Source organism: Aethalodelphis obliquidens, unplaced genomic scaffold, assembly GCF_003676395.1.
Source record: "Aethalodelphis obliquidens isolate GAN/ISIS:26980383/991018 unplaced genomic scaffold, ASM367639v1 scaffold43, whole genome shotgun sequence".
Taxonomy (NCBI): domain Eukaryota; kingdom Metazoa; phylum Chordata; class Mammalia; order Artiodactyla; family Delphinidae; genus Aethalodelphis; species Aethalodelphis obliquidens.
This window is the reverse complement of record NW_020837987.1, coordinates 14,833,747-14,859,054: the sequence shown is the minus strand read 5'-3', so window position 1 is coordinate 14,859,054 and position 25,308 is coordinate 14,833,747. Positions and strand designations below refer to the sequence as shown.

The following is a 25,308-nucleotide window of genomic DNA, read 5'->3' as shown; positions in this document are numbered from 1 at the left end:
GTGGTGCGGGCTGGCAGCAAGCGAGATGGGGACCGAGGCGGAGGTAGAGACACAGCGGCGGCGGGTCTGGACCTGCGGTGGGCGCTGCGGGCTCCCACCGCCCGAGCGGCATCCCGGTCTGGGGGTTCCCCGGCCTCGAAGGCTGGCCCCCTTGGGCTGCGCCGGCGCTTGGCTCCGAGGGTGTGGGCTGGCTTATCACCAGTGTCTTGAGGTGGGAACAGGACGGGGACAGAGCGTAGCGCTCCTTGTCACTCAGGGATATGCAAAGACCCCACCGCCCTCACAGACCGCATAGATGGAGGCGCTCACAGCCCCCAGCCCTCCAGGCAGAAAAATGAGTCTGGAGTGTAGACACAGGACCAACCCTCCCCCTATCCCACCCCCATCTCTCTCTCTCTGTCTCTGTGTCTCCGTCTAGCTGTTGCTCTTCCCCTCACACATGCGTTCAGACACACAGACATGCGCACATGTCTTTTTATCTGAGTTAAAATGATGTTGGAAACCGCGGGAGGGAGCGTGTGTGTGTGTGCGCGTGCGTGTGCGGGGCGGTGGGGAGGCCCGGCGGCCCTGTGTCCGCGGGTCTGGGAGTGCGAGGGCGCGCCCCTGTCACCGCTGTTGCTGTGCGTGTTTGTGCAGACGGCTCCTCTGTCCCCCTGTTCGCCCCACTCGTGGGGAACTCTTGGGTCGGCCGTGTTGGAGCAGAGCTCGCGGGCGTGGGCGCGTTTGTGTGCGCTCGAGGCGGAGACGCTGCGTGGAAGGGTTAGGGTTGGGGAGCCCGAGGGATAAAGCCAGGACCGCAAACCCCTTCTGTCGCTACCCAGCCAGCTCCGTGCTCCTCAGCGGCCTCATCTGTCAACTGGGCATCCTAACAGCTTCCTCCTGTGGCTCCCAGGAAGCTTAAACAAGCGTGTGCAGGTCTGGCGCAGAGAAGGGGCACACTCGCAATTCCGGAGCCATTATTATTGTTGTTTTCATTGTTACTGTCATGACTAGCCCATCCCCCTCTCCGTCTCTGGTCCTGTGGAAACGCGGGTGGGAGGACCTGACCCCCACGCTGCCCACTCCCCTCCCAGAGCTCAGGCTCAGGCTCTCCGGCCCCCCAGCCCCTTCTCCAGCACCATCCTGCGTGTAGCAGCCGCTGGCACGGACCCACCAGCTGCCATCGTGGCCTCGAGCACCTGCCACCCTCGACCTCCTCCTCCCCCGTTATCGTCTCCGGTGTCCTCCCTCCGCAGCTGCCTCACCTGCCCACACCCGGCCCCTCCCCCCTTGCCTTGTCTGGCACCTTCTCCTTCAAATCCGCCGTTTGAGTCGAACTCAGATCCCTCCAGCCGCTGCCACAGCTGCCACTGCTTCAAGGCGCATGGACCACGGGTGATGGCAGGGAGTCTGGCTTGCTGGGAAACTTGGCCTCTACAAACACTCCCTGAAGGGAGAAGTGATGGGGGGGGCGTCCAGGAGGCTGGTCCCCTCCCAGAAGTGCATGCAGGTGGAGAGGGGACTTGGGTGGCTGCTGGGACGGGAGCCAGATCCTCATTCCCAGCTTGGTTTTTCACCTCTTCTCTGTCACTTATGTCTTGTCTGTCTTGTCTCTCACTCCATCTCGACCTATTTATGTCCCTTTTTGAAATCATGCAAAGAACCAAGTTTTTATCTGGCCGACGTCTCCACTTGCCGGCCAAGCGCCCCTGGGTGAGCACTTCCTCTCCCCCAGACTCAGTTTTCTGTTCTGCGAAATGGGCATAAAGTCTTCCCAGCACAGAGAGGGTGAGATGAGTGTAGGGTGCACAGGGCTGGCCCTCCTCTCTGCCCCCCTCATCCTGCCCTGCTGGGCCCTCATCATCAGGGGTGGCCTCTCCCTCCACAGGGGGTCTGCAGGAGTCTTGCCCCCTTGGGTCCTGCGCCTGGGCAGGGAGGTGATGGTGGTGGCAGCAGAGGCAGAGAGCGGCCTGGATGTCGGGGAGGAGCTGGGCCACTCGGGGGGTCCCCGTCCCTCACTGAGCCTCTCCCTCTCTCTCCCTGACAGCCCCCCGGCGCCCAGGCGGAGCATGAACATTGAGGATGGCGCGCGCCCGCGGCTCCCCGTGCCCCCCACTGCCGCCCAGTAGGATGTCCTGGCCCCATGGGGCCCTGCTCTTCCTCTGGCTCTTCTCCCCACCCCTGGGGGCCGGCGGGGGCGGCGTGGCCGTGACATCTGCCGCCGCAGGGGGCTCCCCGCCGGCCACCTCCTGCCCCGCGGCCTGCTCCTGCAGCAACCAGGCCAGCCGGGTGATCTGCACAAGGAGGGAGCTGGCCGAGGTCCCGGCCAGCATCCCCGTCAACACGCGGTACCTGAACCTGCAGGAGAACGGCATCCAGGTGAGCTGGGCTGGCAGCCCGGGGGGTGGGGGAGGGGCCCGGGGGTGGCCAGTCCCACCTCCCTGAGCTGGCAGAGCCTCCTGGGCGTCCCCACCAGCTCTTCACGCCCGTACCCTGGGCACTTATGAGATGCTGTTTGCATCCTAGTCACTTGAGCCGAGGCTGTCTGGGTTTTCTCGGCGCAAGGCTCCCTGTGTCTGTACCAGCACACGGGGCCCCAGGGCAGGACCATCTGCCCTCCTCCCACAGCACGGCACAGGTGAGCCCTCAGCCTGGCCCCGGAGCCACAGGTTGTGCTGGGAGTGACCCTTCCCTGAGGCCCCTGTGCCACCTGCACCACCGCACCTGCCGCGTGGCGTTGGCCACACATGATGCATGACTCTGCCCCTCAGTTTCTTCATCTGCAAAATGGCGATGATATGATCCCTGCCCCAAGGGGCTGGTGCGAGGGCTGATGGTGTCACACTTGTCAAGGGTTTAGAATCGCTCTGGCCCCGGGCGAGCGCTCATATGCTGTGTGGTACGGGGATCACATCCCCACTTGCCGGAGTCGGTGTGAGAGCCCTGTGCTCCCCAGTACCTGGCTGGCACTCGGACGGGGCAGCTGCCATCCGATTATAATTGTCATTAAGATGGGCTGTGGGCTTCCCTGGTGGCGCCGTGGTTGGGAGTCCGCCTGCCGATGCAGGGGACACGGGTTCGTGCCCCGGTCTGGGAAGATCCCACATGCCGCGGAGCGCCTGGGCCTGTGAGCCATGGCCGCTGAGCCTGTGCGTCTGGAGCCTGTGCTCCGCAACGGGAGAGGCCACAGCAGTGAGAGGCCCGCGTACCGCAAAAAAAAAAAAAAAAAAAAGATGGGCCGTAAGTGATGCTTTGGGGGCAGAGCCGTGCTATTTTGAAGCAGGGTCTCCCCCGCTCTGCTTTATTGACGCTGGGGCTGGATCACCCTCAGTGGGGTAGGGGGCGGGCATCCTGTGCACTGTAGGACGTGGGGCAGCTTCCCCGGCCACTAGAGGCCAGTAGCATCCCGCCCCCCAGTTCCAAATGTGTCTCCAGATGTTGCCAGATATTCCCTGGAGAGGGAGGGAATTTCCCCACCCCCACCCCCGGTTGAGAAACACTGGTTTTTTTTTTTTTTGAGCCTGGGCCACCACAGTGCAAGCGCTAACCGCTGGACCACCAGGGAATTCCCCTGACCTCCATGTCTTTAAAGCTACAGCCAGCAACCGCTCCTCCTGCAGCCACCACCCCCTTCCCCCATCCAGTTCCGTCCCCCACGGCCCTCAGCATTTAACACAATGCCCGTTTACTTCTAGACAGAGGCCTGGAGTGTGAGATCAGGGAGGGCGCGTGTGGCTGTCAGTTTTACTCACTGATGTGTCCCGAGTGCCTAGACTACGGCCTCCCACGTGTAAGACAACCAAGAGATGCTGAACGGACCAAAGCGCTAAGGGGGAGGACGGAGATGCTGGGGCGCTTGGGGCCCGGAGAGGAAGATGGTGAGGGGAGGTTTGCCTGCGGGACCCCAGGACCCAAGAGAGGCGTATTCAGGCAGAGGGATCGTCTGAGCAGCCCCTCAGGGCTGGGAGGGGGACTGGTTATCACAGAAGAGGCTGGACTTCATTCCACAGAGTCCAGGGGGGCTCTGGAGGGCTTTAGGCAGAGGGCACCATCGGGCTTGTGTGGTAGCCCCTGGGAGGATGGGTTGAGTGTATGCCGTTAGGAGGTGGCGGAGCTGTGGCACCGGTGTCGCTTGGTCGCTGTCACATGTCAGCCAGTGCCCTGCCCTGGACTGGGGGGCGCGCACCTAGTGCAGTGCCGGCCACTGAGCAGCTGTTGGTGGGACTGAATTGTTCCATGAGCCCCCCCAAAGAGAAAACGGCCCAGTTCCTCCAAAGGGATGCTGCTGGTGGTGTGACCTCAGCGGCTCCTCCTCGCAGACGCGACCCTTGATGCTCTAACCTCCCCCCTTCCGGCTCCCATTTCCCGGTTATCCCAGCCTGGCGTGCCATCCTGTTTATTGGTGGACTGCCTCTTCCCTTCTAGAATGTAAGCCACTCAGGGGCAGGGAAGGGCTTTGCCCAGAGCTGGTCCTAGCAGCATCTGTGGACTGTCACATGAATACACAAAGGATGCCTGGAGCACCGGCAACAAGGGGGCAGGTGGATGGTGAGAATGAAGGGAGGGTGTCGCCCCCTGAAGGGAGGCATGGACAGAGCAGCTGAGACTGCAGCTTGATGTGTGCGAGGCTGACTCAAACCACACGAGCAGAAAAGGTAGCCTCTAGGTGGAGGCAGCTGGAGGTGGGCCTGGAGCCCAGGGACGCAGTCCTGCAGGGGCAGGGGTGTGGTGATGTGACGCAACTCCAGCTTCAGCGGTCCTTGCCCCACGGCCACCCAGGAAGGGACAGCCTTGCCCTTGGCATTGACCCCCTAAGAGGTCCCCTCTCTGCCCCCACAGAGGGGGGCTCTGGTCCCCAGGCTGTCCAGGACAGTCAGATGGGGGCCCTGATCCCTTCCTCTTCCCCAGGGTCAGACCAGGATGTGCAGTGGGGGAGGGGAAGTTTAGCTCGGAGCCCTCTTCTCTCCTGGTTCCATGGGCTGGGATAGGAGAGGCCTGCATGGGGACAGGGGATTGACCAAATGCCTTTAAAACAGTGGTTCTCTGGGAATTCCCTGGTGGTCCAGTGGTTAGGACCCGGTGCTCTCACTGCCAGGGGCCCGGTTTCAATCCCTGGTCGGGGAAGTAAGATCCCGCAAGCTTCTCGGATCCGCCAAAAAAAAACCCAAAAAAGACATGGATATCAGGGTGGCCTCATGGAGAAGGTGACATCTGACCAAATGTTTGGAGGGGGTGATGGTGGGAGCCTTGTGGGGCATTCCAGGCAGGGGGCAGCAGGTGCAAAGGCCCTGGGGTAGAGCCTGCCTGTGTAGGAGGAAAAGCCACGAGCCTGGCGTGGCTGGAGCGGAGTGAACTATGGGGAGAGGGCGGGGGGTGAGGACAGAGATGGGACAAAGGGGCCTCAGGGTCACGGTGAGGACTTGGGCTCTTCTCTGCATGAGACAGGAGCCAGAGGAGGCTTTGAACAGAGGACAGACGGGCTCTGACTTGGGTCTCTCTCTGGCCAAGGTGTGGGGACTGTAGGGGCAAGGGCGATGGCAGAGAGGCCTGTTCGGAGGCTGGTGCAGAGTTCATGAGAAAGAGAGACTGGCGGCCCCAGGTTGGCCCAGACTGGTTGCAGTGGAGGTGTGGGGAGCAGACAGATTCTGGGTCTGTTTTTTGGTGGTGCTTTTTGTTTGGTTGGTTGGTTGGTTGGTTGGTTTTTTGGCTGCGTTGGGTCTTTGTTGCTGTGCACGGGCTTTCTCCAGTTGCGACAAGGGGTAGCTACTCTTCACTGCGGTGAGCGGGCTTCTCTTGTGGAGCACGGGCTCTAAGCATGCGGGCTTCAGTAGTTGTGGCATGCAGGCTCAGTAGTTGTGGTGCACGGGCTTAGTTGCTCCACGGCATGTAGGATCTTCCCTGACCATGGCTCGAATCTGTTTCTCCTGCACTGGCAGGCGGATTCTTAACCACTGCAACACGAGGGAAGACCCTGGGTCTGTTTTGAAGGTGGAGACCGCAGGATTTTCCAGCAAAGTGGATATGGGAAAAGGAGAGAGGATGACTCTGTAGGTCTGAGTGGACCCCTTGGTTGGACCTGTCTGCTCGTGTGTCTCTCACCCCATCTCCCAGGCCACTGGTCTCCAAACGATGTGACCCACATCCCTGTCAGAATATACATATATGAATTTTATTACTAAAGTCATGCAAACGTCTACAGCATCCATGGGTCGTGTATATTATACAACTTGCACAAAAATGGCCACGTTGAAGGATGGGAAGCATGTCTTGAAATCCTAACGCTTTCGTTTCTCACCCCTGGGGATTCTTGCAGCCCCCTGCTCTGGAGACCTCCGACCCCACCCCACCCCCAGACTGCACATTCCCTGAGGCCAGGGAATGTCCAGTCTGCAAAAGTGAACGATTCAAAATGTTCAATGGAATCTTCCTCCCTCAGTGGACACCTCGCAGATGGCGGGAGGAGTGGGGCCGCCATTAGAGGGGTTTTACCAAATATTTTTTTTTTTTTTTTTTTGCGTTACGCGCGCCTCTCACTGCTGTGGCCTCTCCCGTTGCGGGGCACAGGCTCCGGACGCGCAGGCTCCGCGGCCATGGCTCACGGGCCCAGCCGCTCCGCGGCACGTGGGATCTTCCCAGACTGGGGCACGAACCCGTGTCCCCTGCATCAGCAGGCGGACTCTCAACCACCGCGCCACCATGGAAGCCCCCAAATAACTTTTTAATTATCCAGATAAGAAATGAAAAACCTCAACCCTGGCCCCACTGCCTAGATACACATAACTACTGTTTACATTTTGTTTTAAAGCCTTCCTGGCTCTTTTCTGTGCCTATGTAAATGTGGTTTTAACTGATTTATTATAGAATGAATACAAACTAATTTAGAAAAACTAGAAAAGATACCTAAGTAAGAACACAGGGACAAAAGCCAAGTGTAATCCGACAACCACAGGTAACTCCCATTAACATCTGGTGTCTTTTTATTCAGAAACTCTGCAGGCACACCTCTGTGTGCACGACAGGGTTGGGTCTCTAAATGGATATTTTGTTTTTTTTAAAAAAAAGAAAAAATGGAATCACCGCATTTCTTACTGGCTGGCAACTGGCTTTTGGCACCTAGGAGTTCAACCATGAATATCTTTCTCCCTGATTCTGATACTTGTCTATTACGTGGATTTTCATGACTGCATTGGATTCCGATGCGTGAGCGTCCAGTTAATTAACTAGTCCCATCTTATTTCCAGTGTTTTATTTTATTTTATAAATTTGTTTATTTATTTTTGGGTCTTCGTTGCTGCTCACAGGCTTTCTCTAGTTGCGGCGAGCGGGGGCTACTCTTCGTTGCGGTGCACGGGCTTCTCATTGCAGTGGCTTCTCTTGTTGAGGAGCACAGGCTCTAGGGGTATGGGTTTCAGTAGTTGTGTCACGCGGGCTCAGTAGTTGTGGCTCACGGGCTCGAGAGCGCAGGCGCACGTTGTGGCACACGGGCTTAGCTGCTCCGTGGCATGTGGGATCTTCCCGGACCAGGGCTCGAACCCGTGTCCCCTGCATTGGCAGGCGGATTCTTAACCACTGCGCCACCCAGTGTTTTCACTGATGTAAACAACACTGCAGTGAACATCCTCAGTTCTTGTTCTTTGTACTATTCTGGATGCTGCCCTTGGGGTAAATTCCTAGAAGAGGGATTGTGGAGTCGGAGGCTGTGACCCCCCCACCAAGGTGCACATACACGAGGCCCGGCACCAAAGCTCTGTAGAGGTGGCCTGAGTTGTGGAGATTCGAGAGTCCCCCCATGTCCACGGTCACCTGCTTGTCATCTGGCTCCTGCCCAGATGGTCACTTCCATGAGGGCAGGGACTTCGCCCTGCTCCCTGTGTCGTCCGCAGCACCTAGACCAGAGTCTGGCGCACAGTAGGTGATCAGCAGTTATTTGAGAATGGAAGGCCAGCCCCAGGGGACCTGGCAGAGACCAGGGGAGCCTCCGTGAGCGGGAGCAGGGGGTGAATCCTGCAGTGCCCGCCCTGAGAACTGGGGCAGCCCTGAGGTTCCCATCACCTGTTCCCACTCACCCCTGGCCTGTGGTCCAGCGAGGGCGAGGACCACGCAGGGAGCACGGGGACTCCAAGCACACGTGGCCACGGGGACAGGGGCTGAGCCTACAGAGATGCCTTCTAGGCAAAGCCCTGGGGACTCGCCTTCCCTCTGCCCTGTAGCCCTGTTGCCACTCAAGCCGGGCACCTGCCACCACCGGGCGGGCCCAGGGACACCTCTGTTTCCCTGTGCACTTGGGTCCACATAGACGCTGTGCCGCTGGGCTGGCCTCAGCCAGCTCCCCCCTCCTCAGGCAGGCAGGGGTCCTCCCTGGGCCCCCTTCCTCGGTCACAGGTCACAGCCTTGTCTCCTTGCCCCTACTCTGCTCCCCTCGCCTCCCCCAGAGCCAACCACCCTCATGTGTTTACTCTGGATCTTTCTGCCTGTGTGAGTTCTTGCAAAATGCTTAGTGTTGCTTTGTGTGCAGGTGTTTTTAATTTATGTAAATGAAGGTGCGTTCTAGATGGCTTTCTTTGTCCGCTGTTTTCACTTGGCCTGGGTTGTGAAGAGCCGTCCACATCGCCCTGTGTGTGCGTGTGTGTACTCGGGTGCTTTAACTGCTGCAGAATTTCCTTGATGGGCGTCCCCCCCCTTCCTGCCCCACCCACCCCCAGGAAGCCTCGAGCTGCACCTACCACAAAGCCTCCTTTAGGAACCCTTGGGGGGCTGCGGCATGATAATGTGTTTGGAATGTACACCGGGGGCACTGCTGGGTCAGAAGACAGGATGTACTTAACCTCACAAAGTATGCTGACCCGCCCAGGCCTTTAGGGGGCTGCCCTGGTCCCTCCAGGGGTCTACCACGAGGTCCTGTGGTCAAGGCCTGTGGAGTCACTTGACAAGGAAATAGGCTTCCATCCTAAGAAACAGATCAACCCATCCTGAGATCCTCAGAGGTGCCCAGAGAGTCGTGTTGAATGCTGGATGGCACTACCGTCAAAACGTAGAAGCCGTCTCAGTTCCTGACGACTGGGGCACCGGTTCAGTGAATCACTGCACATCCTTACGACAGATTCTCATGCAGCGATTCAAAATGGAGTTTCGAAGACAATTGAAGGACACAGGGGAATGCTTAGAAGGTCATGCTGAGCTTTTCAAAGGATGCAAGGAGTATGTCCAATGTGTCTCTAAAATTTAATTTGAAACAAAATTCAGGGACCGCCCAGACACTTTCACAGTGCCTTTTTTTTTTCCCCTTGGCCGCGCCGCCAGGCTTGTGGGATCTTAGCTCCCCGACCAGGGATTGAACCCTGGGCCCAAGGCAGTGAACGCACCAAGTCTTGACCACTGGAACGCCAAGGAATTCCCTTAATTTCTTCTTTATGTTTTCTTTATTCCCTAAATTTTCTTCGGTGAGGGCATTTAATACTTTTTGTAATCAGGAACAATTAAACGTAAAGATAACAGGTACAAAACGTTACACCAGCCGAAGAAAAAGGCCTGCACTGGGATTTGCTCACCTTCCCCGGAGGACGGAGGCGAAACTACAGTTTGTGGAGGATTTGCCCTGACTCGTGTTTCCTTGATGGTGGGATTGTTGCCACTTGACGGATGTGGAAACAGAGGCGCAGGTGGCTTGTTCCCCTGCTTGTCCAAGGTCCCCCAGAGGGCAGTGAGCCCGGGGGCTTGCCCCGGGCCCCAGGAGCCACCGTGGAGAAGCAAGGCCCCGCCAGCCAGGGTTCCGCTTTAGGAAAGTCGATCTGTTGCAAAGAAGAAGCCACCGTAGTGCGTGACCAAGGCAGACACCAGAAATGCTTTTCAGTTACGTGCTAGTTTGTGATTTTCCGGGTGGCCGATCCCCCCGGCATCAGGAAATACAGGGAGTTTTTGACCAGATGGACTTTTCCCAGCCAGAGCCCTTGAAGGAAGGGAATGGGGGACCGAGGGGTGCGGCACTGTCCTCTCTAGAGGTCAGCAAGGGCAGCCCCACCTGCAGGGCCGTGGGACACTCGGGACACCTGGGCAGGAAGGAGCAGCCAGCCTCCGGGGCCACACCCAGGCCCCCCAGGACGGGATACCTAATTCAACCTTTCCGGCTTCCATCCCGACTCTGGTTTCCTCCTTCCTTCCCCTGGAAGCACCCCCAGAACCCCGGATCATCCCGTCGCCCCCTCTGGCACTCAGTTTCCACACCTGTCAAATGGGACCGCAGATGCCTTGTCTGTTTCTTCCTGACTTATTTTTATTATCACGTGTAAGACACACATATGAACACGGACGTGAATGTCCAGCTCAAAAGGTCATCAGAAAGAGAAGGGCCACGTCAGTGCCACCAGGGTAAGAAATAGAATATAAAGACCCCTGAAGCCCCTGTGCTCTCCCCTCATTTCCTCCCCCTTCTCCCCAGAGACAACCCTCCCCAGAGTCCTCCAGGCGCCTACACTCCTGCACGTCCGGCTTCCTCGGCTCAGCACAGCTGCCGAGACGCATCCTTGGTGTTTCCTGTGCTGTGGCTTTTCCCCTTTTCCTTTTGTATCCTTGGATCCCATTCTATCTGATGCAGATACCCCAATTCCTGTACGCATTCCTATTGATGGGCATTTAGATCGTCTCCAGTCTGGGGCTCTCACTCTGCCTGGTTTTAGATTTAGTTTCTTCGAGCCGGAGGAGATGTGGGTGGAGCCCCTCCCCCATTTATTCCGTGAGAGTGGCCTGCCTGCCTCGGGCTGGGGCAGGAGGTGGGGGTTGGCACCAAGGCTGTCTCAGACTTTGTTGGTGAGCGACTCAGGAAAGGGGGATACACGCTTCCTGCCTCACACCTCACGGGGCAAGTCTGATGCCAGAGAGCTGGTCCGCTTCTTTGAACATCAGACCCTGAGGTGTCCCCTCTGGTACCTATCCTGATGAAGGAAGTGTCCTTCAGGACGCAGCCCCACTCCTCCCCGCTCCAGCCTCCTGCACCCCGGGCATCACACCGGCCCTTTCCACTCCCTCCTAGCTCAGCACCTTCACACATGGTGTTTCCTCTTTCTGGAATACTCTTCCAGTTTCCCAATCACCTAGGTAACACCAGCACTTAAGATTGTAAGGAACCATTGGGGTTTGAATCACAACTCCTCAAGAACATTATGGAACTCATCGGGGCCTCAGTTTTGTCATCAGTAAAATGGGGGTAACAGTCCTTCCATCTTAGAGCCACCAAGAAATTCCATGTCTTTAACCTTTGGACCAGCATGTAATGAGAACCACTGTATGCCAGGTGGTCTTGGGGGCCCTGGGGACTCAGTGGTCTCAGCAGCTCAGATGAGGGAAGAGGGGCTGGCGAGCGGTCAGCTCCTGAGAGGTCCAGCTAGTGTTGATAGCGAGACCATCATCAGGGTCGGTCACTGTCATCTTTCTTGAGTCAGAGAAATGTCTTGGCCTCAGAGGCACCTTCTCTGAGCCCCCGTTCCAGTCAGGCCCACGGGTCCCTCTGGTGCCCAAATCTGTTGGTCACACTTGTGGTCGCCGCTGGCCCCAGCACTCAGCACAGAGCCTGATGGACTGTAGGTCCCCAAATACAACTGTTAAGTTAATGCATCAGAGAATGGCTTGCCGTCTTGCCGAGCCATGTGGCCTCTGAACCTCACCACAGGCCCAGATCTCACCCCCACTTCTCAGTTGAGCAGACTGAGGGCCTCAGAGGCGGAAAGTGGAAGACGATTCATGCAGACCCAGCACTGCTCCAAGCCCTTCCCACGGTGACCCTGTGAGCAGGGCCTGTTCTTATCCCCACTGTACAGATGAGGAAACTGAGGTGCAGGAGTAAGACTCTGGTGCAAGAGGCCACAGTCAGTGGAATTGGGACTTAGCCCAGGCAGGCAGGCTGCAAGACTGGATTTCTTCAGCACCATTCCTTTGATCTGTATTTCTGTTTTTGTGCCAGTACCATACTGTTTTGATTACTATAGCTTTGTAGTATAGTCTGAAGTCAGGGAGTCTGATTCCTCCAGCTCCGATTTTCTTTCTCAGGGTCACTTTGGGTATTCAGGGTCATTTGTGTTCCATACGAATTTTTAAATTTTTTGTTCTAGTTCTGTGAAAAATGCCATTGGTAATTTGATAGGGATTGCATCGAATCTGTAGATTGCCTTGGGTTCTTCAGTGCCATTCCTGATGCTTCCTAATTCGTAGCTACTGGGCTCTCCACCCTGGCAAACTGATGACAGAACTGTAATCGAGTCCTGACTCCATCTCCGGAGTCCCTGCTCTGGCCTGACCTTGCCCATCAGGACACTCCCCCAAGCTTCCTCCCGGCCACCTGGCCACAGTCTGTTCCCCAACCCTCAGCCAAAATCATCACGTCATTCCTGGGCTTTAAAATGGCCCATGTTCCCCCAAGAGAAGACCCTTCTTAAACTGGGTGTCCCAGCCGCACCTTACTCAGGGACGCCCCCTGCTGGGCTCAGACACCCTTCCCTCCCTTCGGAAAACACGCTGTCCCCGAATAGATAAAAGTCACTTTCTGTGCTTGCCCACACCGGGCACAGGCGTGATCCTCAAGATGCCACCATGAAGTCTCCACCTGGAAACAGGCTCCGACTGAGGGGAGGCTGAGACTCACGCGTCCCTCTCCCTACACTGCCTGTCCCTCCCGTGTCTGACCAGCCCTGGCTAGTCCATCACCCAATTCACATACCTGATTCATTTATTAAGCACCTACTGTGTGCCAGGCACTGCTGTAAGCACAGTGAGCAGGACAGATTCACGTCCCTGCCCTGGTGAAGCTGGGAGGAAACAGAGACAGTGCAGGAGGTGCACAGCACAATGCCAGTGTTTTTTTGTTTGTTTGTTTTGTTATTTAGTTATTTATTTTTGGCTGCGTTGGGTCTTCGTTGCTGCGCGTGGGCTTTCTCTAGTTGCAGTGAGCAGGGGCTACTCTTTGTTGAGGTGCGCGGGCTTCTCATTGTGGTGGCTTCTCTTTTTGCGGAGTCCAGGCTCTAAGCGTGGAGGCTTCAGTAGTTGTGGCACGCGGGCTTAGTTGCTCCGCAGCATGTGGGATCTTCCCAGACCAGTGCTCGAACCCGTGTCCCCTGCATTGGCAGGCAGGTTCTTAACCGTGGCGCCACCAGGGAAGTCCCAATGCTGGTGTTCTGGGCTGTGCCACACGGCACGTGGGATCTTAGTTCCCCGACCAGGGATCAAACCTGTGCCCCCTGCAGTGGAAGCGTGGAGCCCTAACCACTGGACCGCCGGGGAATTCCAATGCCAGTGTGCTTTAGATGGAGATGAGCTGAGGGAAACAGTCAAGGAGGAGAGGGAGGTGCAAGTGGGGGAGGGGCGTGCCTTGAGACTGAGCCTAACCCCACTCCTCCCCCCGCCATCTGAGGCAAAGCTGGGGTGCACTTAGCGGCTGGCACCCCCCTCTGGTGTAGAGCTCGCCCCTGCATTGTCTGCACGCAGGTTTACATACTATCTGGGCTCCTGGGTTGGGGGTTGAGGGCAACTTCTCCCCAATTCCAGGAGGCAGATCTTATAAGCCCCGCTGTACAGGTGGGGAAGTGGCCCCAGGGGGTCTGAAATTTGCTCCAAGTCATAGAAGCAGTAAAGGGCAGAGTCTGGATCAGGACCCCAGCTGTCTGACGCCAGAGCTTTAACCACCAGGCCGCAGGGCTCAACCTGCAATGACAGCCGGGCAGGGCTGGGGGCCGGGGATGAGACAGGTCTGTCTGAGCACAGTGGTCATTTGGGCAGCTGAGGACCCGTGGGGATCAGGCTCTCTCCTCTCTCGCTCTGGCCAGAGCCCTTCCTGCCTGCCTCCTGTAGCTGAGGTTGGCCGGCCCATGGTGGAGGCCGAGGCTGGTTCCATCTGCCCTCGCCCAGGATGGCCGCTGGGGGTGGGACATGGAGCCTCTAGGATGCCCCCCACCCCTGTTAGAGGGGTTGCCTGACATGGCCTGGAACCTCCTAGCAGGGACAAATTTAGGATTTGTTTTTGGCGGTGAGGGGGTAACGGAGAGGGTGCTGCATTCTGAGTGGCCACCCTGCCCCTGAGCTGGGTTGTGTTGTCGTGGTACATGCTTGTTCTCTCTTAGTCCTCAGGGCCCCTGTCCCCACGTTACAGAGGAGACTGAGGCCCCAGGAGGCCGAGCCTAGGCCTGGGGCAGGGCAGGGGGGCTCAGTGAGCAAAGGCGGGGGCCTACACGGGCCCCCATGCTTGGCCGGCTCTGGCCACATCCTGGCGGTCAGGGAAATCCCTACTGAAAAGCGATGCACGAGTCCCTGATCTCAGAGAAGGAAGAAATACGAGGAGTTGGCATAAAAACAGCCGGTATGGGGGGAAAAAAAAAAAAAAGGCTTTTAAATTATGAACGTAAAATAATTAACAAGATAAAAAAAAACCAACAGTAAGCTTACTAAACTTTTGTTATCGGTTCATTACATTCAAAACCCATATAAGCAATTTATCTTAATAGCGTTAAGATGAACAATTTACTTCATCATTTTCCAACCACAGTTAAATTTTTAATAAGGGATTTCTTGACAGTTTATTTTCTTAAAAATCCCAACAGAACACAACAGGGTTTTTTCTAGAATTAGTAGTGTTTACCCACCACCACCAAAGTGGAAAGTCCCCTAAATAATAGGCCAAGTTACAGGATGGAAAGAGAGGGGAGAAGCCCCCGTCAGGCTGGGAGGTGGTCACTGATGCGACCGTGTTCCGGTGCCTGACTGGTGTCTGCATCTTGGCAATCAGCACAGCACCGGGCGCACAGGTTGGGGAGGGCTTAGCAAACGTGGGCTGAAGGAGGGAGGGGACTTGGTGACTTGGGTAGTTAGGACCCCAGGCCCAGCTCCTCTGCCACATCACAGGATGTCAGCGTCCCATCAGGCCAAAGATGTCGGGCTGGGAGGGCAGGGGGATTTGCCTGCTTCGAGAACCAGTCCCCACCTTGTCTATCCCACTCTGTGTCAGTGAGCAGGCCCTGGGCCTCAAAGAGGATTCGAGATCATCTGGCCTCAGGGGTTTCAAATTGTGCTGTGAAGGGGCCACAAGCCTGCCTCTCCCCCTGCAACCAGGGCAGCTCCCCAGATCCAGATCCCTTTATACCATTACCACTTGAATGATCATTTGCATAATAGTATGTTTAGTGTTTCTCCTCCCCTCTCAAGGTCAGGCTCTGGGAACTTGGCTATGGCCGTCTTGTCCATGCAGGACCCCCAGAACCGGCATGATGCTTGACACACAGCAGGCACTCAAAGAATATCTGTCAAATGAGCAAATCACCACATGGGTGATGTTTGAATAATGAACGGGCTCCGCAGCTCAAAAAACACACCAAAACCCACACACAGCCCAACCCTCTTGGTTTCGGTGGGTGCGCATGGTGGAGACCTGGTGTTTAGATTCAGGAGAAGCCGACTTTGAGTCCTAGTTCTGCTACTTTGGAGCTGTGAGACTGAGGGCAAATGACTTTACCTCAGTGAACCTCCATTCCCTCGGCTGTAAACCATCAAATATGAAGAAGGAAGGCAGGGACGTGTGGTTGATAATCTCCATGTGACAGGATTTCCACAAGGATTCAAGGAGATCATGACCTCAGAGTGTTTAGCACAGGGTCCAGTGAATACTAGGCACTTAACACATACTGGATCCCCCCTTTTGCCTTATTAGAAACCCGCCCTGCATGGCACTTTGTCAGAGTCAGAGATGGGATCCGCCTTGTATTGTTTGGAAGAAGAGGAGAGGAGTTGCTTGGCTTTGCTCTTTAGGTATGCATGCTAAATCTTAAGGCTAACCACTAAAAGGAGAGAAAATACATAAATCCTAAGATAGTAAATGGGGGAAATAGAATAAGAAACTCGATCTTTGCAAAAGGTCATAGGAAAGGGGAATGAATAGGCTGCAAAAAAAAAAAAATCAGGACAAATAGAAAGCGTGAAAAAACATAGGAAGAATAATTCCAAATAGATTAGTCATTACAATAAATGTAAACAGACTAAACTTCCTGTCAAAAGACAGAGATTTTCAGACTGAATTAAAAACAAGATCCAGGGCTTCCCTGGTGGCGCAGTGGTTGAGAGTCCACCTGCCGATGCAGGGGACACGGGTTCATGCCCCGGTCTGGGAAGATCCCACATGCCACGGAGCGGCTGGGCCCGTGAGCCATGGCTGCTGAGCCTGCGCATCCGGAGGCTGTGCTCCACAACGGGAGAGGCCACAGCAGTGAGAGGCCCGCGTACCACCAAAAAAAAAAAAAAAAAATCCAAGAGACATACCTAAAACATAAAGACAGAAAGGATGAAAGCAAAAATGATGGCAAACACTAACCTAAAGAAAGCTGGTGTGTCTTTAATTATATCAGACACATGGACTTTAAGGCAAAAAGAAGAATAAGTTGGAAACAGTACCAAAAACAGAACACTGGTGCTCTTTCAGCTCCCAAGTTCTGTCACTGAGGATTTCAACATTTTGGGTGCTGTCACCCAGGACGAAAGCCGTGCAGGCACATTGACTCACACAGTGGGTACTCTCCAAATATGAGCCTTGTCCATTCTGAAGTCCGCCATGAACTAGGCCTTGACCTGAGTGCAGGGAATGCAGAAATGACTCAGATGGAGTCTCTACTCATGAAGACTCGCAGCCTAGACAAGGAGACAGATGCACTGAACCAGCGTGAGAAGGGTCTGATAAGAGAATGCCTGTTTTGAGTCGGTGAACACGAGGCCAAAGAGCCTCCCGGCAGAAAGCGATTGGAACATCCCAGAGAACTCGGGGGAAGATGGCATTCCAGGCAGAGGGCACAGCCTGTGCAAAGGCAGAGAGGCTGAGCAGAGCCTGGGGAGCGCATAGAACCCCACACATCTCCCTGTGGCTGGAGTCGAGGAGAGGCCAGTGGGGCAGGTCCTGCAGAGCCGCTGACACCAGGCTGAGGGTCATAGGGAGCCATGGGAGGGCTGTGAGCAGGGATTTGGTAGGGTCTGAACTGCATCTTAGACAATTCTGACAGCTGATGTAGAGGAAAGAGGCTGGGGAAGAAACTGGAAGCCCAGAGGCAGGACAGTTGTTAATGATCATTATCAGCTGCATCAACAATTTAAAAATATGTATTATTGCCTGCTTGCCATGTCCCAAGCATTCATTATCTTGTCCAAGCCTCACAATAACCCTGCAGGACCTGCGAGGAAAGTGGGCTCAGAGACGTTAGGACACTCAGCCAGGTTCACACAGCTGGTCAACAGCAAAGCCGAGATTCAGACCCAGCCCTGACTCCACCCCCCACCCACCAGGCTACTCCCCAGTCACCCTGCAGAGAGGAGGAGGGAGAAAAGACTGGAATCCTGTTAAAAATAAAGGGACTCACTATTTTAAGCAATCCTACAGCACATCCTCAATAAAACCAGACTTCCCTTCTCAGCAACACCCCCGTCCTGCTTATTCCCAAGTGCATCATTCAACTGGCTGGCGGGGGGACCCCACCCGCTGTGGGAGTGCCCCTGCATCTCCCTTCACACACCCCCTTCTCATGGCAACTGGGACAAAGCACGTGGAGCAGCCGCAGCCTCGGGCTCTGCCAGGACGCACCTGATGGCCATGGTGTGGTTTCAGTTGCTTTGTCCAGAGGATCAGGGAGACCTGGGCTGGACTCCCAGCTGCAGGCTTCCCACTTCCCCCGGGGAAGGTGAGCAGCCCTGCTGAGTCGCTTGACCTCACTGAGCCTCAGCTCCTGATCTCTGAAACGGGGCACGATGCTGGCCTGTGTGCTGCCCTGGTTCAAACCCCTCATCGAGTAACCTCGCTGAGTGGTTCCTTCTGTGAAAGTGAGCTAACACCCCCCGCCCTGCAGGGCCGGTGGGGGACAAGCTGAGCTGACGGATGGGGACACCCAGCCCAGAGCCTGGCATTCATCACTGTAGCCCAGATGCCACCTGCAAGTGCCAAGCCTTGTGCTGAGCGAATCTCACCGATTACCTCGCATCCTCGAAACAGCTCTGCAGGGCTGACATTACAACGCCCTTCCACAGAGAATGGTCCTCCTCCATTTGCCCCTTCAGAACTCCTTTATCCCCGTTCAATAAATAAGCGATGGGCTTCCCTGGCGGCGCAGTGGTTGAGAGTCCGCCTGCCGATGCAGGGGACACGGGTTCGTGCCCCGGTCCGGGAAGATCCCACAGGCCGCGGAGCGGCTGGGCCCGTGAGCCATGGCCGCTGAGCCTGCGCGTCCGGAGCCTGCGCTCCGCGGCGGGAGAGGCCACAACAGTGAGAGGCCCGTGTACCACAAACAAAAAATAAATAAATAAGCATGGATGGATGAGTGTGAGACATTTGGGCTGGGTCCAAGGGAGTGAGCAGGGGTTTTCGAGGTGGATGAAAAGGGAAGGGAATTCTGAGCAGAGGAAAGAGTATATGGAAGGGCGGAGTGCCTGTGAGATAGCGCCAAGAAGTTGATACTGGCTGAAATGTAGCCAGAGTGAGGGCTGCAAGTGAGGGGAGCCTACAGGCCAGGCCAAGCGGGCCTTCCAAGGCAGGCTGAATTTCCTTGGAGGGCACTGGGGAGCCACGGAGGGCTCTAGAGGAAAGCAGAGGCAGGGCCAGCTCTGGGTGTGGCAAGGCCCTGGAGATGAACTTGAGGGGAGAGACTGGAGGCCAGGCAGTTTGAGGCCTGAGCTGGACCGTGGGGACAGAGAAGATGAGACATTCAAAAGGATTAGAACCGGCAGGCTTGCTGGCTGACCAACCCTAACAAGGGGAGGCCGTGGACGATGCAGGGGGCTCTAGGCTGCAGGCCCGCTTTCGACTGGGAAGGCAGGCTGGAGGGGCCGCGCTGAGAACAGGGACCCCGGGAGGAGCGGGGGCAGAGTGGGGCATGCAGATGGGTTTGCTGGGAACTGGGGAGCCCCCGGAACTACATGTGACTCAGACCAGGCAAGGGGGCGACTCCAACACCTGGGCCAGCAATCCCTTTGTTCTCAATTTGTCCGTCCAAACCCTCAAGTCTGACCTTCAGACTTCATTCTCTCCCTAGCGATTAGTAATGACTGGATCATTACTTCATTCTCTCCCTAGCGATTAGTAATGCCTGGATCCTCTTATTATTATTATTATTATTATTATTACCACTATTATTATTATTAGAAACAGCAACTAGAGGCCTGCTTGGTGCTTTGCCAGCGTTTCCCGGGGCAGTGATGAAAGGCAGCCTGTGAGAAGGGTTCTCGGGTTATTATATTTGGGAAACTCAAGAGTCGAGCAAAGCAAAGGGGGCTGTTTGATCAGGAAAGCTTTTCGTTGTGCTGTTTAGAACCTCACGGGATGGACAGGCAGCAAGAGAACACGGTGGGAGGCGAGGGGTGGGAGGCGAGGGGCTGGGCTCTTCCCGGGGTCCCTCAGAGGAGGAAACCAAGGCTCCAGCGGCCCACGCAGCAGAGCTGCGGCTCCAGGGCCCGAGGGCTGTCTGGCCAAGGCTCTCCGGCGCCCCCTTCTTCTCACCGCACACAGGCACGGCCGCATGGGCCACACCGCCGGCAGGCTGCAGAGACCCCAGGCCAGCCCTCGTGATCCTCGTCCAGTTCTAAAGATTAGCCCGTGTTCGCTGCCAGAAATGAGAGGAGGCGGAAGCATGTTAAGGAAAATAAAAAACTGACCTTGTCAGGGCTTCCCTGGTGGCGCAGTGGTTGAGAGTCCGCCTGCCGATGCAGGGGACACGGGTTCGTGCCCCGGTCTGGGAAGATCCCACATGCCGCGGAGCGGCTGGGCTCGTGAGCCATGGCCGCTGAGCCTGCGCGTGCGGAGCCTGTGCTCCACCGCGGGAGAGGCCACAACAGTGAGAGGCCCGCATATTGCAAAAAAACAAAAACAAACAACAACAACAAAAAACTGACCTTGGCAATTCCATCTCAACATCAGAAAGGAGGTGTAGCCCCGGGGAGGGATTCTAGGTGGCCACGGAAGTCAGGTTTTAGAAGCATACCCATGATATGGGAAAACGCTCACAATATACTGTTATTGAGGGGAAATGCAGGACCTGCTGCCGAGGGCGTGGACTGTGAAACACACATCGGACCCCCGAAGACTTAGTGTGAAAAGAGAGTAAAATATCTCATTTGTAAGTTTCCCTCTTGGTTACATGTTGAAATCATAATATTTTGGACCTATTGGGCTAATCAATTATTAAAATTGGTTTCATCTGTCTTGGTTTTTTTTTTAATGTAGCCTCTAGGAAATTTAAAATTAAACAGGTAGCTGGTGTCGTATTTCTGTTGGATCGCGCTGGCAGAAATGGTGGCTGTTATTATGATGATAACTGTACCAGGAATATTATTTTCCTTATGCTGGGTGCCTCCCAGGTAGAGTCTTTTCTTAAAGTTTTTACAGTGTTTTTCTACTTAAAAATAATTTTGCAGACTTCCCTGGCGGTCCAGTGGTTAAAGCTCTGCACTTCCACTTCAGGGGCACGGGTTCGACCCCTGGTCAGGGAACTAGGATCCCACATACCGCGCAGCACGGCCAAAAAAAAAAAGTAATTTTTGTTCATTAAAGAAAAAAATAACGAGTTAAAATTGCCCCTAATCCTCATCCGCTGGAGTTCACCACTAAGAAGTGGTTAGGGCATTTCCTTGCAGTCTTTTCTCGGTGCATAGACGCAGATACCTAATTCCTCAGCTGCTTTTTTTAGTTCTACAAAGTGACAAGCACACAGTATGCTACCTAGAGTTCACCATTATCCCCTTAACATTATAATGCAAGTGTTTCCATGGCGTTAACGAGGCTTCAGAAACGCTATCTGATGGCTGCATGGTCTTCTGTGCCTCAGTGTACCTGGCTCAGTGATCAGTGGGGAGAATCTGGTAAGATTCTGCCTTCCGTGCCCAGCCCAACACTGCCCCTTCTGTGGTGCATCAGCCTCAGGCCTGAGAGGTGGCAGCCAAGTTCAGGGATTAAGAGCCGTGACTCTGGAGCCAGACAAGCTCGGTCCAATCCCAGATCTGCCATCCCCTCCTGTGCATCCCTGGGCAAGTCACTGCACCTCTCTGTGCCTCCGTCTCCTCCCGCTTAGATGGAGATAATTCTTAATCCCTCATGTGAAACACTTGAGGCTAGTTGATTGGGCCCCTGATATTAGAAAGGTATTAATATACAGCATAGATTCTTACAGCACCCCCAGTTGATCTTATACCCCTTATCAAATCTGGGTATGTTTCTAGAGTGGAATCTTTGAATCGTCACATGAGTGGGATCAATAAAAGCTTTAAACAGCTTCACAGGACTTCTGATCAGGTTTGGTGCCAAAGTTATGAGAAATGTGGCTTTCAGAGCTCTGTGGATTTCAGAGTCGTGTGTATTGAAGAAGCACCTATCTCACAGGGCAGTTTGGAGGATTGAGTTGTCGGCTCTAAAGCCCTTAGAACAGCGTCCGGCACCCAGGAAGTGCCCGATGCATCTTAGCTGCTGGTATAACTATTTTTAATCTTTTTTTTTTTTTTTGGCCATGCCACACGGCTTGTGGAATTTTAGTTCCCCAACCAGGGATCGAACCCAGGTCCTCCACAGGGTGGGCGCAGAGTCCTAACTACTGGACGGCCAGGGAGTTCCCTATTTTTAATCTTTTTGATTGAGGTGTAATTTACATAGAATAAAATGCCTCTCATGTGATGGGTACAGTTTGGGGAGTTTGGTTTTCTTTTTAATATTTATTTATTTGGCCCCATCAGGTCTTAGTTGCGGCATGCGGGCTCTTCGTCGCGGCACGCGGGCTTCTCTCTAGCTGTAATGCGCCGCGGGCTTAGTTGGCGCGCGGGCTTATTTGCCCCACGGCATGTGGGATCTTATTTCCCCTACCGGGGATCGAATCCACATCCCCTGCATTGGAAGGTGGATTCTTAACCACTGGGCCGCCAGGGAAGTCCCCAGTCTGGGGAGTTTTGACAGTTACACTCACCCTTGTAGGCACCACCCCAACTAGGGACATTCCTATCGGCCCGGAAAGTTCTCTCGTGCCCCTTCCCAGACTGGCCTCCCCCTGCCCCAACACACACACACACACACACACACACACACACACACACACACCTTTGTGGAATGGACAGGGTCCTACGGCATGTGCTCCTTGGCATCTGCCTGCTTTTGCTCAGCCTGACGCCCATGAGATCCATCCCAGTCATTGTGTGGCAAGTTCATTCCTTGTCATTGCTGAGCCATAGTGTTCCATCCTACAGACACAGAGCGTGGGCCCTTCACCTGCTGCCGGACGCTGGGTCATTTCCGGCTTAGGCTGTAATGAACACAGACGCTGCAAGCACCCGTCACAGGCCTTTGGATGGATATCTGCTGTCATTTCTCTTGGGGAAATACTCGGGCGTAGAATGGCCGGGTCCTGTGTAACTAACTCTCTGTTTAACTTTATAAGAAACCATCAAACTGCTTTCCACAGTGAGCTCATGGTCTTACAGCAAAGGTGGAGAGACGGGGAGGCTCGGCACCCTCACCAGCACTCAAAACTCTGTGATCCAGACATAGAGAACAGACGCGTGGTTGCCAAGGGGGAGGGGGGAGGGGGGAGGGTTGGAGTGGGAGTTTGGGATTAGCAGATGCAAAGTATTATATATAGAATGGATAAACAACAAGGTCTTACCGTATAGCACAGAGAACTATATTCAATATCCTGTGATAAACCATCATGGAAAAGAATGTGAAAAAGAATGTGTATATATATTCTTTTTCATATATGAATATGTACATATATTTTCATATATGTACAACTGAATCACTTTGCTTTACATTAGAAATGAACATTAAATCAACTATACTTTAGGGACTCCCCTGGCGGTCCAGTGGTTAGGAGTCCGTGCTTCCACCGCAGGGGATTCGGGTTCGATCCCTGGTTGGGGAACTAAGATCCTGCAAGCCACAGGGCGCAGCCAATAAATAAATAAATAAATAAACTATACTTTAATAAAATAAAAAATTTTAAAAACCCTCTGCGGTCGACTCCGTTAGTATCAGTATCACTGATGGTGTCGCCCCTTCCCGACCCCAGGTGATCCGGACGGACACATTCAAACACCTGCGGCACCTGGAGATCCTGCAGCTGAGTAAGAACCTGGTGCGCAAGATCGAGGTGGGCGCCTTCAACGGGCTGCCCAGCCTCAACACCCTGGAGCTGTTCGACAACCGGCTGACGACAGTGCCCACGCAGGCCTTCGAGTACCTGTCCAAGCTGCGGGAGCTCTGGCTGCGGAACAACCCCATCGAGAGCATCCCGTCATACGCCTTCAACCGCGTGCCCTCGCTGCGCCGCCTCGACCTGGGCGAGCTCAAGCGGCTGGAGTACATCTCCGAGGCAGCCTTCGAGGGCCTGGTGAACCTGCGCTACCTCAACCTGGGCATGTGCAACCTCAAGGACATCCCCAACCTGACGGCCCTGGTGCGCCTGGAGGAGCTGGAGCTGTCGGGCAACCGGCTGGACCTGATCCGCCCGGGCTCCTTCCAGGGCCTGACCAGCCTGCGCAAGCTGTGGCTGATGCACGCCCAGGTGGCCACCATCGAGCGCAACGCCTTCGACGACCTCAAGTCGCTGGAGGAGCTCAACCTGTCCCACAACAACCTGATGTCGCTGCCCCACGACCTCTTCACGCCCCTGCACCGCCTCGAGCGCGTCCACCTGAACCACAACCCCTGGCACTGCAACTGCGACGTGCTCTGGCTGAGCTGGTGGCTCAAGGAGACGGTGCCCAGCAACACGACGTGCTGCGCGCGCTGCCACGCGCCCGCCGGCCTCAAGGGGCGCTACATCGGCGAGCTGGACCAGTCGCACTTCACCTGCTACGCGCCCGTCATCGTGGAGCCGCCCACGGACCTCAATGTCACCGAGGGCATGGCCGCCGAGCTCAAGTGCCGCACGGGCACGTCTATGACCTCCGTCAACTGGCTGACGCCCAACGGCACCCTCATGACCCACGGCTCCTACCGCGTGCGCATCTCTGTCCTGCACGACGGCACGCTCAACTTCACCAACGTCACCGTGCAGGACACGGGCCAGTACACCTGCATGGTGACGAACTCGGCCGGCAACACCACCGCCTCGGCCACGCTCAACGTCTCGGCCGTGGACCCCGTGGCGGCTGGAGGCGCCGGGGGCGGCGGGGGCGGCCCCGGGGTCGGGGGCGGCGGCGGGGGCAGCGGCGGCTACACCTACTTCACCACGGTGACGGTGGAGACCCTGGAAACGCAGCCCGGGGAGGAGGCCCTGCAGCCGCGGGGGACCGAGAAGGAGCCGCCGGGGCCCACGACGGACGGCGTCTGGGGCGGGGGCCGGCCGGGGGAGGCGGCCGGCCCGGCCTCGTCGTCCACCACGGCGCCCGCCCCGCGCTCCTCGCGCCCCACGGAGAAGGCGTTCACGGTGCCCATAACGGACGTGACGGAGAACGCCCTCAAGGACCTGGACGACGTCATGAAGACCACCAAGATCATCATCGGCTGCTTCGTGGCCATCACGTTCATGGCCGCCGTGATGCTCGTGGCCTTCTACAAGCTGCGCAAGCAGCACCAGCTCCACAAGCACCACGGGCCCACGCGCACAGTGGAGATCATCAACGTGGAGGACGAGCTGCCCGCCGCCTCCGCCGTGTCCGTGGCCGCCGCCGCCGCTGTGGCCGGCGGGGGCGGCGTGGGCGGGGACAGCCACCTGGCCCTGCCCGCCCTGGAGCGCGACCACATCAACCACCACCACTACGTGGCGGCCGCCTTCAAGGCGCACTACAGCAGCAACCCCAGTGGCGGGAGCTGCGGGGGCAAGGGTCCGCCCGGCCTCAACTCCATCCACGAACCTCTGCTCTTCAAGAGCGGTTCCAAGGAGAACGTGCAAGAGACGCAGATCTGAAGCCTCCGGCCTGCCGGGCAGGGGGGCACCCCCGGGGCGGGGGCCGGACCGAGACCCTGCCCCCAGCCCCAGCCCCGCACAGGGGAGGTCGGGGCAGGCAGCTCGGAGCCCCACCCGCGTCCGCACCCCAGGGCATCTCGCCCCAGCGAGGACAGTGCGGGGCTCCGGGAATGGAACCCCCGGGGTTCCGGCCTCGCCCCCCTCCCCGGTCGCGGGAGGGGACGCAGGACGGGAGTGGCCGGAACCCTCCGCTTTTCCTCCTCGCTCTCCCGACCAACTGCTCCCGGCCCTCCGCCTTCCGGGGGAGAGAGGAGCTTTTTTCAGGGGTGTCCTCTCCCCTCACGCCCAACAGCCCTCCTTTTACGATTCAGTTTTTGCAGTTTGACGCCTGTCCCCACCCCACCCCCAGCCCCGCCCTCTAAACTGAAGAGACAGCCACGTG

General features: G+C 56.2%; 1 protein-coding gene across 1 annotated transcript; it reads left to right on the top strand.

The window, feature by feature from the left end:
* The first annotated feature begins 2,030 nt into the window (after window positions 1-2,030).
* On the top strand, window positions 2,031-24,972 carry LRRC4B (leucine rich repeat containing 4B). The gene is made up of 2 exons (XM_027079198.1): window positions 2,031-2,358; window positions 23,025-24,972. Exons 1-2 carry the CDS (start codon window positions 2,062-2,064, stop codon window positions 24,864-24,866), a joined length of 2,139 nt encoding a protein of 712 aa, XP_026934999.1. The 5' UTR covers window positions 2,031-2,061; the 3' UTR covers window positions 24,867-24,972.
* Window positions 24,973-25,308: the final 336 nt, after the last annotated feature.

Excerpts from the sequence above, each read along its gene's own strand:
- LRRC4B (XM_027079198.1), top strand. The coding sequence starts at position 2,062 with ATGGCGCGCGCCCGCGGCTCCCCGTGCCCCCCACTGCCGCCCAGTAGG. Across the intron at positions 2,359-23,024 it reads TGCAGGAGAACGGCATCCAG|GTGATCCGGACGGACACATT; the intron begins GTGAGCTGGGCT and ends TCCCGACCCCAG.